This window comes from Nyctereutes procyonoides, unplaced genomic scaffold (genome assembly GCF_905146905.1).
Source record: "Nyctereutes procyonoides isolate TBG_1078 unplaced genomic scaffold, NYPRO_anot_genome, whole genome shotgun sequence".
Taxonomy (NCBI): Eukaryota; Metazoa; Chordata; class Mammalia; order Carnivora; family Canidae; genus Nyctereutes; species Nyctereutes procyonoides.
In genome coordinates this window covers 4,537,599-4,559,817 of record NW_026575051.1, presented here as the reverse complement: position 1 = coordinate 4,559,817, position 22,219 = coordinate 4,537,599, and the positions used below count along the sequence as shown (strand labels likewise).

The 22,219-nt window shown below is 51.3% G+C and overlaps 1 protein-coding gene across 2 annotated transcripts in view; it reads right to left on the bottom strand.

Annotated features, from left to right (window-relative positions):
• Positions 1 to 1,088: 1,088 nt before the first annotated feature.
• Positions 1,089 to 22,219, bottom strand: part of PPARD (peroxisome proliferator activated receptor delta) — an 87,163-nt gene continuing 66,032 nt past the window's right edge. For both annotated transcript variants that reach the window (XM_055329975.1, XM_055329976.1), the window contains 6 exons: positions 15,594 to 15,824; positions 7,008 to 7,162; positions 6,156 to 6,294; positions 4,581 to 4,783; positions 3,956 to 4,406; positions 1,089 to 3,200 (listed from right to left, as the gene is read on the bottom strand). In XM_055329975.1, coding sequence (XP_055185950.1) covers positions 2,953 to 3,200; positions 3,956 to 4,406; positions 4,581 to 4,783; positions 6,156 to 6,294; positions 7,008 to 7,162; positions 15,594 to 15,723 — 1,326 coding nt within the window. In that variant the 5' untranslated portion in view covers positions 15,724 to 15,824 and the 3' untranslated portion in view covers positions 1,089 to 2,952. The remainder of the gene's footprint in view (positions 3,201 to 3,955; positions 4,407 to 4,580; positions 4,784 to 6,155; positions 6,295 to 7,007; positions 7,163 to 15,593; positions 15,825 to 22,219) is intronic.

The window sequence follows — 22,219 nt, the reverse complement described above, 5'->3', positions numbered from 1 at the left end:
GGCCTTAAGCTTGCGCCTCCTGGGGCCGCCCCCTCCAGTTGGCGGCTGTACTCGGGCTAGTTAATCACTGGCTCTGGGCTCTAATCTGGGCTCCATTCCCACTCCCCCTCGCGCTCCTCTATACCTTGGGGGCTGGAAGTCTGCAAACTACATTCCCTAGCCTCCCTTGAGGTGCTTTTTTTCAACGGGAGGTCCAGGCAGCCGACTGGAAGACAGGAGGGAGGAGAGCCTGCCTCTCCAGCCCGGACTCTGATGGCGCTCCCAGCAGGAGCGGCCGAGCTGGAGCTCCAGGCTACCTGCTCAGGGATGAGGTCCCCAGGGCAGAGCAGCAGTGGTGGCCCAGGCCATCCAGCAGCCCTAGGTGTCGTGTGCAAGGACTCCAGTTCTACGGTCACGTCGGACAGTGGCTTTGGGCTCCTGGTTTCTGCAGTGTCCGTGGGTATCCTATGGCTGCTAGATGATCCCATTGCCCACACGGCCCTGGGAGTGATGATGTCTGCCCAGTTACTAATGTCTGGATGACCTCAGTTTCCCCCTTTTTGATCTTTCAGGCCTTTCAATCCTTTTGTCACTATTTCCCATAGTAAATCCCCCATTTTGAAATGTGTTGGGGTGTCTGTTTTCCTGGCTGGACGAGCACTGAAACCCATCTTGAGGTTGCCTCACCAGCTGCCGAGGGCTGGGCTCTCGGGGAGCCTCTACGAGCATGGCCCCCCTGGAAGCAGAGGAGAAAACCGGGGTGTTGGCCAAGGAAAGGCTGGGTCTCACGTGCAGGCACTGCTTCCTCCAGGGCCCTCCTCACCCCGGCCTGGTTTGTGCCACGGCACCAAGGGCACGCGTACCTGTTCTCCCCTTTGTGCCACAGATGCTCCTCGCGGGGTAGGGCAGCGTCTTCTCGGTCCTCCACCCTCGCTGACTGACAAGTGCTGAGCAGCCAGGTGGCGGGGGAGCCCGATCAACCCTCCTGGCCTGTGCCCCAAAGTCTCATTCGTGCGGCCCCGTTTCCCCCTTCGTGCACTGGATAGGGGCAGGGGGACAAGTCCCATCAGCCCCCAGGAAGAACATGCAGGAAACTGAGGCAGCCTCAATCAAGTCTTAAATATTTAATTCCCATTTATTTAAAGTTCTGTCAGTCTGTGTACACTATTTATATTAAAAACACAGGAAGCTGGGGCTCCTAGCAAAAATATACATTTCAGTTTTGGAGATTGTGTTCAGACACTGAAAAGAGCTAGATCCTCAGCACCAGGCCTGGGTGCGGGAGGGGGTGTGGGGGGGTCAGGCACAGCATCTTTCCCTTCACAGCGCTGGCTCAGAGGGAGCACCCCAACCCCAATCCTTGGTCAGCTGAGGGTGGGGGCAGGTGAGGGAAGAGTCTCATCCATAGAGAATGATCCCAGGGCACGGAAGGCGGGGGGAGATGGACAGGACCCAGGAAGCCTGGGCTCTAACCTCAGGTCTTCCCCACCTTTCTCAGAGACCCTCCCCAGTCCCTCATCCCTCCAGGCCAGTTTCCTTCCTGGAGAAGCAGGCTGTGGGGGAGCTCTCTGCCTTCCTGCTCAGACACAGCATCCAAGTTGGGCTTTGGTCCCTCCTCTGAGGCCGGGTACTTCACCTGGGAGGAGGGGAAGGGTAGAGGCAAGGGCCAGAGGAGCAGTCCTAGGCCTGGCAAGGTCCTCGGTCACCAGAGGCTGTGTGGGGTGAGTTCCAGGTGGTCGGCCGGGCTGAATACAGGGGAGGGGAGCACAGAACTGCGGGGACAAAGGGATGTCACACCGGGTGGGATCAGTTTATTTCTGGCATGCCCTCCGTGAGCAGGTTCTGGGCTCCCTGCCCAATCGCTCACCTGTAGGCCCGGCTGGCCCATCTGCCTCAGGGAAGGGAGGGTGAGGGTGAGGGTGAGGGGAGAGGAACAGGTAAAGTGATTCAGTGCTTGCGTGTGCTGGAGTGGCAGCTCCAGGGAGTGTTGGGTGGGGTGTGTGTGCGGGGGGTGTGTGTGCATGAGCTTTTGGCTGGGCTCCTGTTAGGAGCCGAGGCCAAGTCCTGGCACTGGGTGAAGAAATAGGAGCTGTGGTTGGTGGCTGCTGCAGGGTGGTGGGAGAGGGGCTGCCGACGACCCCAACACCTGGGGTCAGAATTAAGTATGCTGCTTGCTGCCTTTCCTGCCAACCTCTGCCTCTCTTGAGGCTTGCTCATCTTCGGTGGGGGGCCTCAGGAGGGAAGCCCACCTCCTTCCAGGCTGGAGGTGTCCCCCAGCGGCCAGCGCAGGGGACCATTAATGACACTGGCCTGGAAGACTGGTAAAAGAACAGAGAGGGTGTTGGTATTGGTGGGGCTGGGGCGTGCTGCTGGAGAGGGGTTGGCAGAGGGGAGGGTGGCAACAGTCTGGGGGAGGTGTTCCGGCCCTCAAGGCAGGGCCCCGGTGACTTGGGGGGCTGTGACTGCAGTCAGCCCCAGGAAGCCGGGCCCAGAGAGCTTAGTGTTTCTTTGGCTGGCCCAAGTCCTTTGCTGTGAAGACAGAAGCAAGGCCCCTACCCTTGCAGGTAAAATGTTCATACAGAGGGAAGGCCCATTCCCCCCTGCTCCTGGGGGACAGGGGATGAGGCGGACGAAAGCAGAGGACCCGTTTCATGCTGCTGGTGAAGTAACACAAACTGTCTCACAGAGAGAAAGAGGGGCACACAAAGGGATGGGGAGACACAGAGGGAAGGTGAGAGAAGGCGAGGGAGGAAGGAAGGTGGAAACCCATAGAAAGGGAGAGAGCGCGCGCGCAAAGAAATAAGAAAAGAAAGAGGGTCTGAGAAAGAGGCGGATGGAAAAGGTCGGGGTAGGGGAAGGCAGGGAACAAGTGGCCGTGTGTCTGCGCACGGGACTGATCCCATGGCTCGGGGGCTATTCCACAGAAAGTCCTGGCTCTGTCCGTTCACCCCTGGAGGCCCCGGGTGCACACCCTTAGTACATGTCCTTGTAGATCTCCTGGAGCAGGGGGTGCAGCGAGGTCTCCGTCTCGGTCTTCTTGATGCGCTGCATCATCTGCGCGTGCTCAGTGACCAGCTGCCGCAGGTCGGCCATCTTCTGCAGCAGCTTGGGGAAGAGGTACTGGGCGTAGGGGTGGTTGGCCTGCAGGTGGAACTCGAGGGCACGCAGGATGGTGTCCTGGATGGCCTCCACCTGGGGCACGTTTATGAGGCCTGGTCGGTCTGTGGGGACATAGGGTAGAGGTTGTGGGAGGGAGCAGGAGAGCTCCCCTATCTCTACCTCTACCCCGTGTGGGTGACCTGGCCCAGGGAGCAGCAGCCCTACTGATGTGACAGACCAAGCCCTGTCCCGTCAGTGACTGTTCCACTGAGTATTCTAGTCCCTCCACCCCTGGTCCTGGCCTGTCTCCTTCGTTTTGTTTTTCCTGCTGAGAAAGGCAGTATGACCTCATGGTTAAGAGACTCACTGCCTAGATCCAATTCCCATCCCTACGACAGACCAGTGACAAGGCTGTGGGCAGGCCACTCAGCCTCTCTGACCTCAGTTTGTGCATCTGTAAAATGGGGTGATGCATCCACTGTGTTGAGTGGGATCAAATGAGTTATAATCTAGGAAAAGGAACCAGAACAGTGCCTGGTGTGAAGTAAGCTCTATGGCACTGTCAGCATGATGATTATTCTATTTATTGTACCAGAATCTGAAAAATGTGGGTAAAATATGGAGAATTTCTCCGCCATCAGAAATCATCCCCATTAACATGCTGGCATATTTCTTTTCAGTTTTTTTTCTGTCTCCTCTCCATGTATAAAAGGGAGCTGGTCCTCCATGTGGTTGGTGCCTCTGATGTTGCACTGCCATCCTCACATGGGCACCTCCCCATGCTGTTTGGGCTCCAGCCTGGTGCCCCACAGTGAGGGCCCAAGCCCCGGAAGGGCTGGGTGTGGGGGGCAGGCCCGCCTGCCCCCCCCTCACTTACCTCCACAGAGAATGATGGCTGCGATGAAGAGAGCCAAGTCACTGTCATCAAGTTCCAGGGCATTGAACTTGACAGCAAACTCAAATTTGGGCTCGATGATGTCACTGAAGGGTTTTCGGAGGCTTCGCAAGAACTCACGGGTGACAAAACCGGTGCCATTGGCGACCAGTAAGCCGTCCTTGTTGACGATGGAGGCCAGCATGGCGAATATGGCCTCGTGTACACCATACTTGAGAAGGGTCACCTGGTCGTTGAGGAAGAGGTTGCTGAAGCTGGGGATGCTCTTGGCAAACTCCGTAAGCTCACGCACAGTCTCGACTGTGGTGCACTGGCAGCGGTAGAAGACGTGCACGCTGATCTCCTTGTAGGGTGGCAGGCCGTTCACCAGCTGCTTCCACACCAGGCCCTTCTCTGCTTGCCACAACGTCTCAATGTCATGGATGACAAAGGGCTGCAAACCAGGCCCTGTTAGAGGCCGGGCCTTGGGGACCCCCACCCATACACTCCCCGAACCCCTGCCTGGGCCACGGCGCAAGGGGAGGGAGAAGGCCTGGTTCCCCCAGAAGTTAGGCAGGCAGCACAGAGCCTGGAGCCTGGGACTGCTGGGGCAAGCAGTGACACTCACCGCCGTGTGGCTGGCCTTGCCCGTAAGGATGCCACGGGCCTTCTTTTTGGTCATGTTGAAGTTTTTCAGGTAGGCGTTGTAGATATGCTTGGAGAAGGCCTTCAGGTCAGCCACCTGTGGGTTGTGCTGAGTCCCCTCGTTTGCTGTCAGCCCTGCCACCAGCTTCCTCTTCTCGGCCTCTGGCATCCGGCCAAAGCGGATGGCTGTATTGAGGGGGATGGGTCATCGAGGAGCCCGGGCAGGAGCTGGCACCCCTGACCTCCTTGTCTCACTACAGGTATGTGGGCCAGAAATGGAGACACACTTTTTGAGCCCAGGACCCTCAGAAGCTCTACAGCCAGCACAATGGAATGTTGGGGAACCCCGCTAGAATGTAAGCTCCAGGGGGACAGGGCTTCTGTCTTGTTCACAGTGCCTGGCACACAAGGAACCCTAACTCAGGGAGCTGACTGAGCCACTGTGGCTGGAAGGCAGTGGGGCAGTGTGACAGGCGGGAAGACAGCCTGTGGTGTCAAAGGCTGGTGCTCGAGCTCTAGCTTGGCAGCTTACTGGCCGTGTGACTTAAGGCAGGCTATTTCACCTTTATTGGTAAGAAAAATGGGCTAATACTTAAATCTCACTGGACTGTCTAAATAATTAAATAAGAATATTCACAGAGTAAGCACTAAAAAATTAGTCATTAGAAATGGAGCAGGATCCAAGTCTGGTTTCTCTTAAGAGAAAAAGTGAGAAATGAGCTGGCCCTGAGATCTCCTAGGAAATCCCCTCAGCCTACCCAAGAAATGGAGCCTGGGCAGATACACACTGAAGGGAGGGACCAAACCCCAGACCCGCCAGCCCCCACCACCTAGGAAAATCTTCCAATGGAGGGCTCCGGTCCTGCCACCATCTAAAATGCAAGACAGGGTGGAGACATTTAAATAAGAGGCTCTCCCCAGCCCTCGGTGGGGACGGGGGGGGGAGGGTTGGGGGGCGCAGGTGTCTGACCCAGACAGGCAAAGAGGGGGCAGGTGGGGTTTCTCAAAATCCTACTGTATGGGGTCTGAAGACTCTGTAGGAGGCCCGAGTTCAGGGCAGATTGTGTCTCCTGGGAGTGGCTGGCCTCCAGGAAACTCCTGTCTGGCTCCCGGCAGCTGACAAGTGCGGTCACTTACTGGCTCCTGCCTGCCTTCAATACCTAAGAAGGGCCAAGGTGATCCCAGGCTTTGGCAGTGGCTCCTGACACCGTGTCAGGTCAGCTGAGACAGGCTTGAGGTTCTGGGAGTGGTGTTTCCAATGCTACTGGAGCTGGGGTCAATTCCCAGTTCCCGTCTGGGCCAGCGAGGGTAAGCCTCAGGTACTGGGAGGAGGTGACTGCCCCAGGCCCCAGACCCACAGCGGATGCTGAGCAGTCTGGGGAAGGCAGGTCTGGGGAAGGACGGCTGATGCTGGCTCCAAGGCTCAAGAGTTGACCTTTACTCTGTGCCTGTGTGCCAGGCACTGCTCTGAGGGCTCTCCCTTCCTGGGCTCCCCTGATTCTGGTCTCAGGCTGTGTGAAGCCAGCATCTCCTGTGTCTGGCTCAGGGTGGCTCTCACCATTATGCGACATGCCCAGTGCCACGCATTTCTGGAAGCGGCAGTACTGGCACTTGTTGCGGTTCTTCTTCTGGATCTTGCAGATCCGCTCGCACTTCTCATATTCCAGCTTCATGCGGATTGTCCGACGGAAGAAGCCCTGAGGGACAGTGAAGAGGTGAGAAGAAGCCACAAAATGTGGAGAATCCTGTTCTACCCAATGGGTTATGTTAAGTCAGGGGCCCCAGTTCTATGTGAAGATGTAGAAATTCCTGAAATTTGGAAGTAATGCAGGGAAATTTCCTTTGGAGAGGAGGAGGAGAGTAAACAATTCTAAAACCGTTGAGAGTTACATACATCCTTTAAATGCTTGTTAGTTTGGTAACATAAAATTGTATCATGGCTAAACTGATTTCTTCATAAATGTATCTGGTTCTTGGCATTTTCTAGACAGTGGTTTAGTAAAATAACATATAAAATTTTGATGGGTGTGCAGTTGGGAGGATGAGCACCAAAGCAGCCCTGGAAATAGGAATGTTAAGTTTCCTTTTTTCCCTCAGAGAGACTCAGGTGCAGGAAACACTGAGGTCAGGGTGATGGTTCAGCCCAAGACCCTCACTGGGTGCTGCCGGTGTTCTAGAACTACATCCCCAGGGGGCGCTGGCAGCCAGACAGCCCAGGAGAGTGACTGGGGTGGTGCCCCGCAGGGAGGGACCAGAGGGACCAGGGCTGAGGCCTGGAATGGTCCCCAGGACCTGGCTGCCTCCCAGGTGGGAAGTACAGTAAGTACTGTCAGGGCCTGGCCTCTCTGGCAGGTCATCTCACCATGTAAATACAGCCCCGACTGCCAGCCACCACTCGCCACGGCCTCACCTTGCACCCCTCACACGCATGGACACCGTAGTGGAAGCCCGATGCCTTGTCCCCGCACACACGGCACTCCATGTTGAGGCTGCCACATGATGCCCCATCACCGCCCATCTGTAACTGGTCCAGCAGTGACGGTGGTGAGGAGCTCCGGGAGAGGTCTGCGAACACACAACATGGGGGTGGCTTCACCTTCTGCCATGATGGGGGCCCAAGGAAGTGACTGGGGCCCACGGGGGCAGAGCAGATGGTGGGAAGAGCCTGTGTTTCTGAATCACACATCTCTCACTCAGCTCATTAAGAGCTATGTGCCTCAAGGAGTCAACCTTTCTGAGGATCAGTTCCTTCATCTAGAACCCAGGGCTTTTCCCTAGACCTGACATACAGCAGGTGTTTGGGAAATGGCAGCTTATCAGTATTGGGGGAAGTCAGAGCCTGCCTGGGCTGTACTCACCATCGGGGAGGAGAGGGGTATGGGTGTGTGTGTGTCCTGCCTCAGCCACGCTGGCTTGCCCATCTGCCCTTCTCTGCTCTGTCCTGATGCTCGAGCAACCTCCTCAGGGGCAGGGGTTAAGTCCCCAGACCAGAGAATCAGTGGCTCAGAGTAGGCCGGTACCTTAGGCAGACCCATGCCATGGAGCCGTGCCCGGACTTAATATTTCCCAGGCTGCTGTTCCTCCCTTTCTATAATCCAGATAAAGGTCACTCCACAAATTATCTCGAGTTCCCTCCTAAGGCATAACCCACCCTCCCCAGAGTGTACCCCACCCTTCTCACACCTTCCTCAGCTCCCCCTGTGGTACTCGGAGTGACAGGAGGAAAGCCTTCAGCCAAGCCCTATCTCAGCCACAGAGAGGGGAGCACGAACACCAGACCAGACCACAGCGGAGAGGATCAGGCAGCCTGCCCCCCACCCTGGGCTGGCAAGGGCAGGGGAGCCACAAGTTCCTGATTCCTAAAATTGGCCTGTCCTGTTCCAGGGCCTTAGCTCCCAACCTTTAGCCATTCCACAGATGAAGGAGAGTGGGCTGCCTGGGAGGGCACAGTGCTCCTGTGGGAGGGCAGAGCCACTATGGTTTCCTCCAAAGCTTCAGCCACAACATGACAGTCTGTATGTGCTGACCCAGTGTTGGGTGTCCTCCACCAGGGTGTGAGGGCCCTTGGGCAGGAACGCTGCCCCCAGGGTGCCGCTTCTGCACAGGGAGCAGGCTCTGAGCAGTGACTGTGACATAAGGGGTTCTGAGGCTCCCTGGGCATCCTGCACTTGGCACCACCTGGCTGTAGGGGCCAGGCAGATCCTGGGGGCACAGTGATGGGGGGTCACAGAGCTCATGTTATGAGCTGCTGGGAGAAAATGAGATCACACATAAAACCCCTTTGTAGACAACCGTGCAGATGCTGAGCAGGAGGGTTTCCGGCACTTCCTCCTCCAATCTGTGTGGTCTGTGTGCATGTTCACTTTGTGTCACTTCTTTCAAGCCGTTTTGTTTTTGTGGCTTACATGTCTGCCTCCTCTGCTAGACATGGGACATCTCTAATCACATTGCCTTTGGATTTCAAAGCCCACCTCCACTACCTAGTCTCAGCTGCAGTAAACCAACCTCTCGGCAGTGCCCGCCTTCTTCTCCCTCCTGGCCCTGGATGCTGGGCAGGTGTCAGGTCATTTGCACCACAGGAGGCAATACCACCCTCTCTTTTCATTCAACAGGCATCTGATGAGCACCTGCTGCATGCAGGGCAGGATCCAGGCCCTGCCCTCGACTAGCTGAGGTAAGAATGAGATAAGAAAATTGAGACACAACACGGCGAGTGGCAACACCGGCTAAGGGGCAGGCAGATGGTGCAGGACTTCGAAGGAGCCACCACTCAAGAATGAGGCTGTCAGGGAAGGCGACTGCTGCTCTCTCTGGGTTCCAAGGTGAGAGCTTTGGAAGACTTCCAGGTCGGCTTCCAGATGCTCAGAAAGAGCAGGCATGAAGGTTAAGAATGTGACTGAGGGATCCCTGGGTGGCGCAGCAGTTTAGCGCCTGTCTTTGGCCCAGGGCGCGATCCTGGAGACCCGGGATCGAATCCCACGTCGGGCTCCCGGTGCATGGAGCCTGCTTCTCCCTCTGCCTATGTCTCTGCCTCTCTCTCTCTCATTCTGTGTGACTATCATAAATAAATAAAAATTAAAAAAAAAAAAAAAAGAATGTGACTGAGTTCAAACTGGTGTTTTGGGCTCAACACCCAGTTTTGCCCTCTGGGCCCCAGTTTCCTTCTCTAAAATGAAAGTCATGGTGAAAAGTAACACAGTTACTATAGAGAGAAGTCCTAGAACTTGGAAGTGCATGTGAATATCAGTGTGAATTAGGGCTGTGCTTATCAGAAAGCCATAATTCTGCATACTCCAAGCTGTGTACCCCACGCAGGCAGGGACTGTGACTTGTCCTCTTTCTGGCTGGTTGTATCCCTTCCCCTACAGCTTCACATAAATCTACGGGGGGTGGCGGTGTCTCTGCTTATGAGGCCCAGAGAACCCCTAGAACCAGACCAAGCCTCCTTTCACTTCCCCTGACCTGCCACTGGCCCCTGGCTCAGGGGCCTCAGGATCACTGGGAACCCTGGGAGAAGCTGAGATGTTCAAGCCTCACCAGCCCCCAAAGCAGTCTGAGCTGAGAATCCTGGGGACAGACCCAGGACGAGTGTCTCAGAGGGAAGTGCTGCATATGGGACTGTGGAGAAACAGACTCAGGACAGTGTCAGGGTGTTGGATCACACTGTCCTGCCCCTGGGTGGTAAACAGACACAAGCAGAACCCGAAAGCAGTTGGCAATGCTTGGTAGTGGCAGGCTAATAGGACAAGGGCATCCCTCCCCCTGGCCATTTGGAATAAGACAACAAAAGTAACTGAGACACACGGCAGAGAGGCAGAGGGGATGAGGTGCTAGGGTGGGCAGAAGTGTATGCATCCTCCAGGGGTAGGCTTCGTGGTGGAGTGCATGTGCAGCGGGGATACTGAGGTGGTGGTGGTTTGGGAGTCAGTTTTCTAAAGATAAAGGTTCTGTTCTTCCTGGCTGACCAAATGGCTCAAGGATTTACCTTTGAACCACCATCCTACCCAAAAGCAATGATAGCAGAATGCTCCCCCATTCTGGGGACCAGGTTCTGAAGGTCCTACCACCTTGTCCATAACCTCCTGGTGGGAGACTAGGGTTTTGAGAGGCCCTCCCCCTTATCAAGAGTCTCTGCCTTGGTGCCCCTCAGGTATGCTGGCTGGAGACACAGGCCATGCCAGTTTGAGGGCGAGCTGCCTGCACAGCTGCTCTTCTGAGCCAGCCCAGTGCCGTCCTCCCCCCAGTTCCTCCTCTGCTCTCAGGAAATATACTTGCTCACCTGATGGCCATCATCTGGCACTGAGCTCTGCCTCTGAATTTCTACTCCAGCCATGCCCTGCCTGACTCCCCAGGCATCTCCTAAGGGCCCACCTCTAGCTCTCCCTCAGGAAGGGGGAAAGAACCAGCATTTATCAGCCCCCCCACCCCAGAGCTTGTCAGTATCATTCTATATCACCTTGGAGGATAGTAACTGGCACCATTTAAGATGAGGAACCTGAACCAGGGCATGTTCCTGGAGACCCGGGATCGAGTCCCAGGTCGGGTTCCCAGCATGGAACCTGCTTCTCCCTCTGCCTGTGTCTCTGCCTCTCTCTCTCTCTCTCTCTGTGCCTCTCATGAATGAATAAATAAAATCTTTTTAAAAAAAGAAAAAAGGATGAGGAACCTGAAGCTTGGTGAGGTTAAGGAACCTGCCCAAGGTCATCTGTCTCATACTTGGTGGGACTGGGACTTGAACCTAAACCTGATTTCCCTGTAAAGACTGTGTCTATACAAATAATATCTTTTTTTGTGCATGCCTACTGTGTGCCAGGGGCTCTGCTGGATACTGTATACCATTAATCTCATGTGAACCTTAAAATAACCCTTTGAGCAGGTCTTCTGACCCTTTTATAGGTGAGGTTAAGTACCATGCTGACAGTGGCATTAACCAGATTGTTAATTTTATGTGTCATCTTGGCTAGGCCATCGTATCCATGCTGATCAGTTTTTGGTCAAATATCAGTCTAGATGTTGCCGTGAAGATAATTTTTTAGATGTGATTAACACTGAAATCGTTACTCTCCATAACATGAGTAGGCCTCAGCTAATCAGTTGAAGGAAGGAGGAATTCCGCCTCCAGACTGCCTTCAGACTTGAGCTACAGCATCAGCTTCCCTGGGTCTCCAGTCTGGTGGCCTGTCCTGAGGAATTTCAACTTGCCAGCCCTCACAGTTGTGTGAGCCAGTCCTTAAAGACACACACACTCTATGTATGCACACATCCTACTGGTTCTGTTTCTCTAGAGTACCCTGACTAATACAGTGGCAGAGTAAGAATTCTAACCTAGAACCACCCAACCCCTGGGGCTGAGCTCTTACTGTACTCTATAACTTTCCATATGTATGTATATATTCATTACTACTAATCAATAATTCATGAATATGATGAATGATGAGACATGTCACTGCTGAGGATGACACCATGCCATTACTCAAATGTTTAGACTCAGAGTAAACACTAACCCCAACACCCAGAGAGCAAACCATCTGTTGCACCAACTTGGATTACAAGTTCACTATTGACCTCATTTACATCATTTATGTATAGATGAGAGTTCTCTTGTATATCTAGGCTCCATTGCTGGCAGTATACTGTTGTCCTGGCTGGGAGGGTGGCCAGGAGGGGTCAACATTATTTACTTTGCTGGCAGAGCCAGCAAATAGCTTCTGAAGTCAGGGCCAATTCTGTGGGACTCTGGATCTGGGTTAGTGAGCAGCCTCCTGACTTCTGTCGTCCTATTCACTTGCACAGTGGGCTTCTCAGGGCTGGCATGCAGTCTTGTCCTCAACTGAACAGCCAGCCCCTGCCTGGACGCCCACTGAGTGCTTGCTAGGAGAGGAGGTACCAAGGCCAGGAGGAATAGCACTTTATCCTCCTCAGCCCCAGCCCCACATTAAGATCCCTGACCTCTTCCTTGGGTGTGGATGGGATGCCCATCACCAAAGCAGGAGGGGACAGCTGCCCCAATCCCTCCCCAGCTGGGGGACCCCGGGCATGTGAGTTGCCTCGCTGCTGTGTGCTAATAGTGAGGCCTATCCTGCCTGCCTCTTTTGTCAGGTCTTGAGCTCGGTACAGAGATGCAGAACCTTAGAAGGTCAGAGGGAAACAAACCGTGTGATCTTCCTGCCATTTCAGGGTTTGAGACTGGGTCCCATCCTCCTGAATTCCTGAGGGGACTCCAGAGGCTCATGGGGTAGGGGAGAGAACCTCACCCAGCCAGCCTTTGAGGTGGGCAGACTAAAGGTAGAGACTGAGATTAGAGAAATGAAGGCACCAGCAAAAGCCACAGCTCAGAGTCACAGACTTGAGATTTCTGCCCTGGTTGATGTGATCCCCAATACAGGATGAGCTCTGTCTCCAGGGCTCCTCACCTGCTGGCCTTTTTTTGGGAAACAAAATTACATTAACTTTCTAAAGCGACGCGTTTGCTTCTTAAATGATGAGAGTACCATAGATTGAGGATAATACATAATGGCATGCACCATCTTATAAGGCATCCTCTCTGCCACGATCCCACTCCTCTGAGTTAATGGCACAGTCCTTTGTGTGTATACTCTTCAGCGCCTTCCATGATACTGAAAGATTTTTAAGCAATGGGACCCCCAACTTGGCAGGAGCTCTTTTTCCCGTCAGTGTGTTTAGACCTACCCTATCCTTACTAATGACTACACAGTATTCCACAGTGTGGCTCTACCACAGTTTACATAACCAATTCCCCACAGATGGGTGTTTGCCAATTCTTTGCTTCTCTGAGCAGTGCTGCAGTAAATAAGTGTGGAAATCTCTGTGCGCTCTGAGCGAGTATTTACATGGGATACATTCCTAGGAGGGGAGCTGCAGGGTCAAAGGAATGAAAGAAGTGACAGCCTGCATAGCCCAGCTGCCCTTCCACCTTTCGTGGCTGGAGGGCCATGTCTTCTCCCTCTGGCCAAAACAGTTCTCTTTGCTAATCTGACAGGCTAAATGACATCTCATCTTGAAGATGGCTTCTTTGATTAGTGAGTAGACTGGAAAACATTTTGTTTTCCAGCCATTTGTATTTGTCCTACCACAAACTCACTGTTTCTATTTTTCTGTTGCTTATCTTGCAGAGTTTGTGGGAACTTTTTATATACTTTGGCTTTAACACATAATGGTTATTCTTGATTTTTTAAAAGATTTTTATTAAAATCTTAAATATTTTTATTAAAATCTTAAAAAAAAGAGACACGGAGAGAGAGGCAGAGGTACAGGCAGAGGAAGAAGCAGGCTCCACGCAGGGAGGCCGAAGTGGGACCTGGTCCCAGGACTACAGGATCATACCCTGGGTGGAAGGCAGGTGCTAAACCACTGAGCCACGCAGGCGTTCCCTAGTCTCAATTGTTCAACAATTGAAAGGAAGTCTCTCTACCTCTACTTCATCAATTTATTGGTAAATGGAATCCGTTAAATATCACATCACACATACCACTGCAAGGGTAGTTGGGCAAATTTCTTCCCAGACATCTCCCTGTGTGCCCTAAATCTCGCTGATAAAGCTTCCCAAGACGCCATCAGCATGTCCACCTCACCCCGCCTGTACACCCAGCACTGCACCCTGGTCTGCATGTGAACAGGAGTATCATGTAGGGGTGTGGTCCCCACAAGGGTATGTAGAAAACTCCAGAACAGGTCATTACTCTCCAGGTAATTTCTGTGTGGCTGACCCAGATGTGGGGATAGGGTGGGCCAGGCCAGGTGGTGAGGCCACAAATTCCATCACCTTCTCTTCCCTTTTCACTCTTCCTCAGTGACAGACCTTGCTCATTCTTAATCCCTGGTGTTTTCCTTCTGCTGCCTAACTGCCCCCCCATCTCAATTTTATTTTATTTTATTATTATTTTTTTCCATCTCAATTTTATTTTCTTTAAATATTTATTTATTTATTATTTATGATAGACAGAGAGAGAGAGAGAGAGAGAGAGAGGCAGAGACACACACAGGAAGAGGGAGAAGCAGGCTCCATGACGAGAGCCTGACGCGGGACTTGATCCCGGGACTCCAGGATCGCACCCTGGACCAAAGGCAGGCCCTAAACCACTAAGCCACCCAGGGATCTCCTCCATCTCAATTTTAGAACAGTATGTGTTATTAGCTCTGAGTGACCAATCACCTTTTGTCAGCCATTCCTCTTCTGAGAAAGGCCGGGTCTCTGAATTCATCCCAGTCACTAACACATAGGGAATGGTTACGCTGGGGGTTGGGAGATACTTTCTCTTGAGTCCTGAAATCACACCAAGCCCATTTTGGTCATTCCTGGGTATATGAGTGGGATCAGAGGGATGGGATGATGACCTTCCCCTTATCCTATTCACCACATGCCCCGAAGAAAAAGCTCTGCAAAATCCAGAAACTCGTTTTGCAGGTTCAAAGTAGTGTGGCTTGAGGATTTGGGCCTTTCTTAAATATAGGCCAGGCAGGAATCTGTTCTACTCAGCAGCCCCTGCCCTACCTTAACTCTGCCATTTACCTCCTCCCCATGCAGACACGGGGCTCCAGAGATCATCCTGTGGGGTGGGTCTGCTCCCCTGCCCTTAATCACCTGTGGCCAGAATTTCCTCCAGCTGAAACCAGAAGCAAGATCAGGGTGTCCCCTGCCAGAAATACATCCTCTCGTGATCCTAAGTCCCTTCTGTGGGTAAGGGAGCAAGAATCAGCTGAACATTGGCACTTGAGGGGGAAAGAGAGAAGCTGGTGAGGAAAGGGTTGGGAACAGGGAAGGGGCAGCAGCAGGGAAAACCAGGGGCTAAGGAGTGGATTCTGGGTGCCCCTAAGATGGACATAATATGATGCTAAAGAAGATGGAGAGAGAATAGTACAGGGTCCCAGAGAAGAATGTCTACACTGCTACTAACAGTGGATAAACAAATGGGGAACTGATAGTGAGATAAGAGAAGCTAGAAACTGCCTGAATGCACAAAAGTAATCTTAATTACAGTCATTCAGACTAACCGCTTAGCATTTATGCCTAATTACAGCACAGCTCGATGATGTGTATAATTAGCACTAGATCAATGGAGCTGGGTGTTGTGACTGATCATTACAATCACAGGTACAGTTGATCTTTCCCATGTGCTGTTCATGCAGATTGGCTCCAGATCCCTTGGGCGGCAGCAGTGGGAATAATACTGATGACCACATGTATTACCAATGCTAACTCATTTAATTTTCACAAAAGCCCCAGTCCACATCCCCTTCAAGCCCTGTCTGTTTCACAGAAAGAAGAAGTGCAACTTGCCCAAGGTCCCGCAGCACTGATGAGCAACAGAAGAGGGGTGTGACTGTCAGCTCCAGTTCTTTTTTTTTTTTTTTTTCGGCTCCAGTTCTTAACCATTCTGCCCCTCTGCACCCCATGCTGCTGGCTGCAGAGGGCAGGTTTTCGGTTAGGCCTGCTCTGCTTCCTCTACCCTGTGTCCCCCCGCCGCCCCCTCCTCACCTGTATAGCTGCTGGAAGGAAGCGAGCGCTCTGGTCCTCCATTGAGCTCTGGGGCTCCTTCTGCCTCTGCCACTTCCTTTTTCTCCTCCTCTTCCCGGACCTCAGCGGCTTCCCCCGGTGGCTGCTCCATGACTGATTTCCCCTCGGTGCCACGCCTGCAGGCCCGGTCATAGCTCTGGCATCATCTGGGTCTGAATACAGCTGGACCTCTAAAGGGCAGTTCCCATCAGCCTGAACCAAGGGGCAGACAGGAAGAGGATGAGAGGGTGAGAGAGCAGGACATGCCAGGGGGCTATCACCTCAGGGACAGGATGGAGGGAACTCCCCTGTTCCTGCTTCTTCATGGCAGGAATGCCTCCTCCCTGGAGTGCTATCCCACGGTCTCTGCTCCTTGTACCACGAGTCACTTTTCCTCCTGCCCTTTGTCTACTTGGTTCCTAAGGCCAGTCTGTGGGGTTCAGAGCAGTATCCACGATCCAGATAGGGTGACACACCACTGCATCACCTTTCTCTGGCTCCTCGGCCCCTTCCTCCTCTTTGAGCCAGATCAAAATGACTTCAGGGTCTTTTTCCAACTCTGTGTTCCTCCTGGAGATTCTGATAGGCATCGTACCTCCTAACCCCCACCCCATCCCCTCCAGCACTCAGGCTCTCCTAGGCTGCAATTCTTGAAGGAAGTAGGTCCTATCCTTTCTGTGTCTGGGTGTGGGAAAACAAAAAGATACAAGCCTCTGCTGTGCTAGGCTGACAGTTGACAGCAGATCTGCAACTAGACCCTCAACAGCATAGCCATCAGGCAAGCGGAGATACATTCTGTCTAGGAATTTTTCCAAAGGGGGTTCCTGGGTGCTGACTCCCATGTGGAAGAGGCAGTTCCAACCCTTGGCAAGTCATATATTGCCCACAAACACCAGTCAGTGGTGGTAACATCATGAAGTGTTGTGGGGGCGTCATCCTGTCAGAGAATAGTAGGGAGACACCTTGAGAGTGGGGTGGATTTTGATTAGAGATGGCATGGGACTTGTCTTGGGGACACAGCATGAGAAAAGACTCAGAGGCAGCCCAGTGGGGAGCAGTGAGGAGTCCTGGTGGCCAATGGAGTGAGTGCTGTAGGATAGAGGATTTGGAAGGATGGCTGGGAAGGTGGGTTGCATCCAGGCATATAGGCACGACTGACTCTATCCTTAGGCAGTACAGGCTGTGGGAGGATCGAGAGCAGAGAAAACCTGCTTCAGGGAAATTCAAGCATCTGTGGGACTTCTGGATGTGCCACAGGCAGCTCAAACTCAACCTATCCAAACAGAACCCACTGTCTGCCCCCAAACCCGTTCTTCCTCTGGTAATTCCTACTTAGTGACTCGCATGCTCATCTACCCACTTATCAAAGCCACAAGGCAGGAGTCAACTGAGATTTTTCCCTCCCCCATGCTGTTCTACACTTACAAAGTTGGCTGTATGCTAGAACGGCTGGGGAGTTTTTAAAAATATGGATGTCTGAGCCTGTCCCCAGAGATTCTCATCTGATAGTCTGGGGAGCTGCTTGGGCACTGGGATCTTTATTTTTAATTCTCCTGGTGATTATTATAATGTGCAGCCACACTTGAGAATCACTGCTCCAGAGCAAAGTCACTTCCAATGGACAGTAAATCTTCCCTCTCATCATTCCTTTCCAGCAGGCTTTCATTTTCCCTTGTTTGGACTGACAACAACCTCTCCAAGTGTCAACGAAAGGCAGTTTGGAAACTCAACTCTAGTGTCTAAGAGCTGGGGAGTTAGGGATATGGAGATGTGGGGGCAATCTGTAGATGTGGGGAACATCCGAACATCCTTGTTGATTTGATAGCCACAGGAAGGGATTCAATTAACCAAAGGAGAAAGCAACACATCAAGGAAGGTCAAAAGAATAGGCATCAGAGGGCAGCCCTGTGGCGCAGCGGTTTAGCGCCACCTGCAGCCCGGGGTGTGATCCTGGAGACCCAGGATTGAGTCCCACGTCAGGCTCCCTGCATGGAGCCTGCTTCTCCCTCTGTCTGTGTCTCTGCCTCTCTCTCTCTCTTTCTCTCTCTCTCTGCCTCCCTCCCTCTCTCTCTCTCTCTCCCTCTGCCTCTCTCTCTCCATCTTAATAAATGAATGGAATCTTAAAAAAAAAAGAATAGGCATTAGAGCAGACAACAGGGCACTGGCCAGAGGCAAGAGAGACATGGGACAGACACCTCAGAGTCATGGGAAGGGCCGTTTCATGGGAGATGGCTCAACCGTCTCAAATGCTGCAGGTTGAAGGGTGATAAACTGGTACATGACCCCTGGAGTCAGTGATCGCCAGGTCATCAGTGACTTGGGAGACAAGTTTCAGTCAAGTGGTTAGGATGGAAACGTGCTCTGAAGAAGAAAGTGGTAGTAAGGAAGGCGGGACAGTGAATAGAGACTAGTTTTTCGGTAAATGCCAATGTACTACCTAGAGAAAGTAGCAAAGCCAGAAAGGGTTTTCGACTAGAGAGACTCAAGTAAGCCATGGACAGAGGACAGGTCTACAAAGAAAGACCGTCTGAAGACTCAAGGAGAAGCTGGGGCAGAATGAGAGACAGGAGGCAAATAATTCAAGGGCACAGGATGAGGAAAATATGAAGTATCGTGGCAGCTGGGAAGGGGTTGGTTAAAGCTCACACAGGCTGGCCTCACTCTTTTCATTAATAAAGCAGGGAGAAAAGTTGTCCACTGAGAGTAAAAGCAAAGAGGCTGGATGGAGGCACTTTGGCAACCACGACAGGGAATCAGCTGGAAAGGAATAAAAAGAATTAGAGCAAAGCCACAACAATAATTAAAAGGGTAGGGGATCCCTGGGTGGTGCAGCGGTTTGGCACCTGCCTTTGGCCCAGGGCGCGATCCTGGAGACCCGGGATCGAGTCCCACATCAGGCTCCCGGTGCATGGAGCCTGCTTCTCCCTCCGCCTGTGTCTCTGCCTCTCTCTCTCTCTCTGTATGACTATCGTAAAAAAAAAAAAAAAAAAAAAATTAAAAGGGTACTGACACATGAATAGACAATCAATGAAAGAGAATACAAAGAGTCTATATAAATAGATGCAAACACATATGGAACTGTATCACGTTATAAAGACAGTACTTCAAAGAGAAAAAATAGATTCTCCAATAAATGGTAAGTAATGGGACAACTGAGTAGCCATCTGGAAAAATCTGGATGGACCCCTACCTCAAACCTTATATCTTTTTTTTTTTTTTTAAGATTTACTTATTTATTCATGAGAGACACAGAGAGAGAGAGAGGCAGAGACAAAAGAAGAGGGAGAAGCAGGCTCCTTGCAGGAGCCCGATGTGGGATTCAATCCTGGATCCTGGGATCACAACCTGAGCCAAAGGCAGCCACCCAACCGCTGAACCACTCAGGCGTCCCTCAAACCTTATATCAAGATGAGATCCAGATAAATAAAAAACATTTTTTTTAAGTTAAAAATATATCCATTATCGGGCACCTGCTGGCTCAGTCTGTGGAGCATGCAACTCTTGATCTCAGGGTCATGGGTTTGAGCCCCGTGTTGGGCATAAGGACTACTGAAAAAAATTTATACACACACACACGCACACACATACCTCCTTCATGGTAGAAAAAATCATAACAAAAAACATAATAAACCAGGAAAAATATTTGCAACTCTTATCCAAGGGCTAATTTCTCTAAAACATTCCCCTAAATAAGGAAAAGGCCGGCAATCTAAAAGAGAAACAGGCCTGGGATATGAAACATGTATACAGAAAAGGCACCCATTTGAAAAGCTGCTAAACACTCAGAAAAAAAATACAAAGTAAAACAATACGGAAATACAGTTTTTACGATATTAACACATGGCTAAACATAATCTCACACATCCCTGGTGGAGAGGTAAACTGGCACAACCTCTGAAGAGAGTAATTTGCCTACATTTATCTAAATTACAGGTACACATTCCCTTTGACCTAGAAATGCCATTTTTTTTAAAGATTTTATTTATTTATTCATGAGAGACACAGAATGAGAGGCAGAGACATAGGCAGAGGGAGAAGTAGGCTCCTCACAGGGAGCCTGATGCGGAACTTGATCCCAAGACTGGGATCACACCCTGACCCCAAAGGCAGACGCTCAACCAATGAGTCACCAAGGTGGCCCTAGAAATGCCACTTTTGAGTTGTATCCACCAGCTATGTTTCAACTTCAGTAAAATGACAAGAAGTATTAGTACAAGGTTATTCATTACAGTATTATTTGACTAGTAAGAGGCAGGGGATAAGCAGAATGTCTATTAACAGGGGCTTTAGTATATAAATTATGACATGGGAACAGGAATTCTATGTGGCCACAAACAAGAATCATGTTTATAGATAGGAATCTCTAAAATATATTAAAAATGGAAGAGAAGAACTTGCAGAATGAAGTGAAAGGCTACACTTCGTGCAGAAAAAGATAAACTGAAGCTGTGTGTGTGTGTGTGTGTGTTTAAGACAGGAAGGCTACATAAGAACTGGGAATGTTGGTTGCCTCCAGGTCACTAAAGAGGAGAGTTTTTTTTCATGGTACCTTTTGTGTCTTTTATTTTTTAAAAAAGATTTTATTTATTTATTTGACAGAGAGCCAGTCAGCAAGAGAGAGAACACAAGTAGGGGGAGTGGCAGAGACAGAGGGAGAAGCAGGCTCCCTGCTGAGCAGGAAGCCAGAGGTGGGGCTTCATCCCCAAAAGGCAGATACTTAACCAACTGAGCCACCCAGGTGCCTCCTTTCGTGCCTTTTAAACTCTGAACCTCAGACAATTGTCTGTTCTAAAAATAATTTAAACTGGAATAAAATAAAGAGGCAAAACCTACAAATGATAATGTAGAAGATGAGAGGGAGACAGCTGGAGGTGCTCAGGCAAATACACATGGAAAAATGTCTGGGATAACCACTAAGGTACCATGGATAGCACGTATGATTTCCAAACTATTTCAGTAGAACAGAAGAACTTAGAAGTAATGTAAAAGTCTAACTTTCTGAGAAAATCTCACAGATGGGGAGACTATGGAGACATAAAAACTATGATGTGATGTAGGATGGACTGGATCCTGGAACAGAAAGAGGACAGTGGTGGAAGAACTGGTAGGATCTGAATAAAATCTGCTTAGTTTGTAGTACTGAACCAGTGTTCATTTCTTAGTATGGCTAAGTGTCTAGCGTTTATGTAAGATATTCCCAGTAGGGGAAACTGGATAAAGGGCATTTGGGGACTCCGTACTATCTTGTGAGATTTCTGTAACCCCTCAGTTTTTTCAAAATACAGTTCTTGTTTTTGTTTTTTAAAAGATTTTATTTATTCTTGAGAGACACAGACACAGGCAGAGGGAGAAGCAGGCTCCATGCAGGGAGCCCAATGCGGGACTCGATCCTGGGAGTTCGGGATCTTGCCCTGAGCCAAAGGCAGATGTTTAACTGCTGAGCCACCCAGGCGTCCCTGTTTTTTTAAAAGATTTATTTATTTTTTCGAGAGAGAGAGAGAGAGAGAGAGAGAGAGAGGGACAGAGACACAGGCAGAAGAAGCAGGCTCCATGCCAGGAGCCCGATGCAGGACTCGATCCCGGGACTCCAGGATTGCACCCTGGGCCAAAGGCAGGCGCCAAACCGCTGAGCCACCCAGGGATCCCCATGTTTTTTGTTCTTTAAAGCTAAAAAAAAAAAAAAAAAAAAAAAAAATCTGGATTTCTGGCTTCTCTTGAAAATTTGGGCAGACCTGGCCACTGGGTGCCTGCGTGCCCCTGACACCACCCTTTACCCGGACAGGTGTTCACCACTGGCACCCATCATCTTGGCTACTTCCTGCTGTCATTCCCTAGGCTGCTTCACTCACGTGGCACGTCATGAGGTGTCCCCTCCTGTGGGAATCTGAGTTGGCTTAGCAGACCTCAGTTCCTCAAGGAACAATCCCTGATCTTCCAACCTGACAAAGACTAGACCCAGCGCAAGGCAGTTCCCGTCATGTGGCTCTGATTACAAGTGGCAGCCTGGGGCAGTCACTTCTCATTGTTTACCTAACTCTACTCCCCCTTCCTGACTGAGGCCCAGTTTCTTTGGATCAGCCACGTGCTTAGCTAAACACTCCATTTCCCAAGCTCTCCTGCAGCTACTGTGTTCATGTGATACAATGCTGACCAATATGTAAATAGACATCTACTGGAAAAGCCTTCTGAAAATAGTTTCCTTGATCAAAAGAGATGTTTGCCCTCTCCTCTTCCTCCCTGGACTAGGAATACTGGGCCCGGAGGTGGAACAGCTTCCTTTGGAGCAGGACAGGTTAAGAGGGTGGGGCGAAAAGCAAGAAGGGGGCCCAAGCAGTTGCTGAACTAGCCCTGGAACACCTGTCTCCAGACTACAGGCTACGGGTGACAACAAAATGCCTGTTTTATGAGGCCTTGTTTGCCACACTTCAGCTGCAGGCAGCTGAATACAATCCTAACTGAAACAACACGGGGCACCTGGGTGGCTCAGTTGGTGAAGCATCTGCCTTTGGCTCAGGTCATGGTCCCGGGGTCCTGGGATCAAGCCCTGTATTGGGCTCCCCGCTTACTGGAGAGCCTGCTTCTCCTTCTCCCTCTGTCCCCGCTTGTGT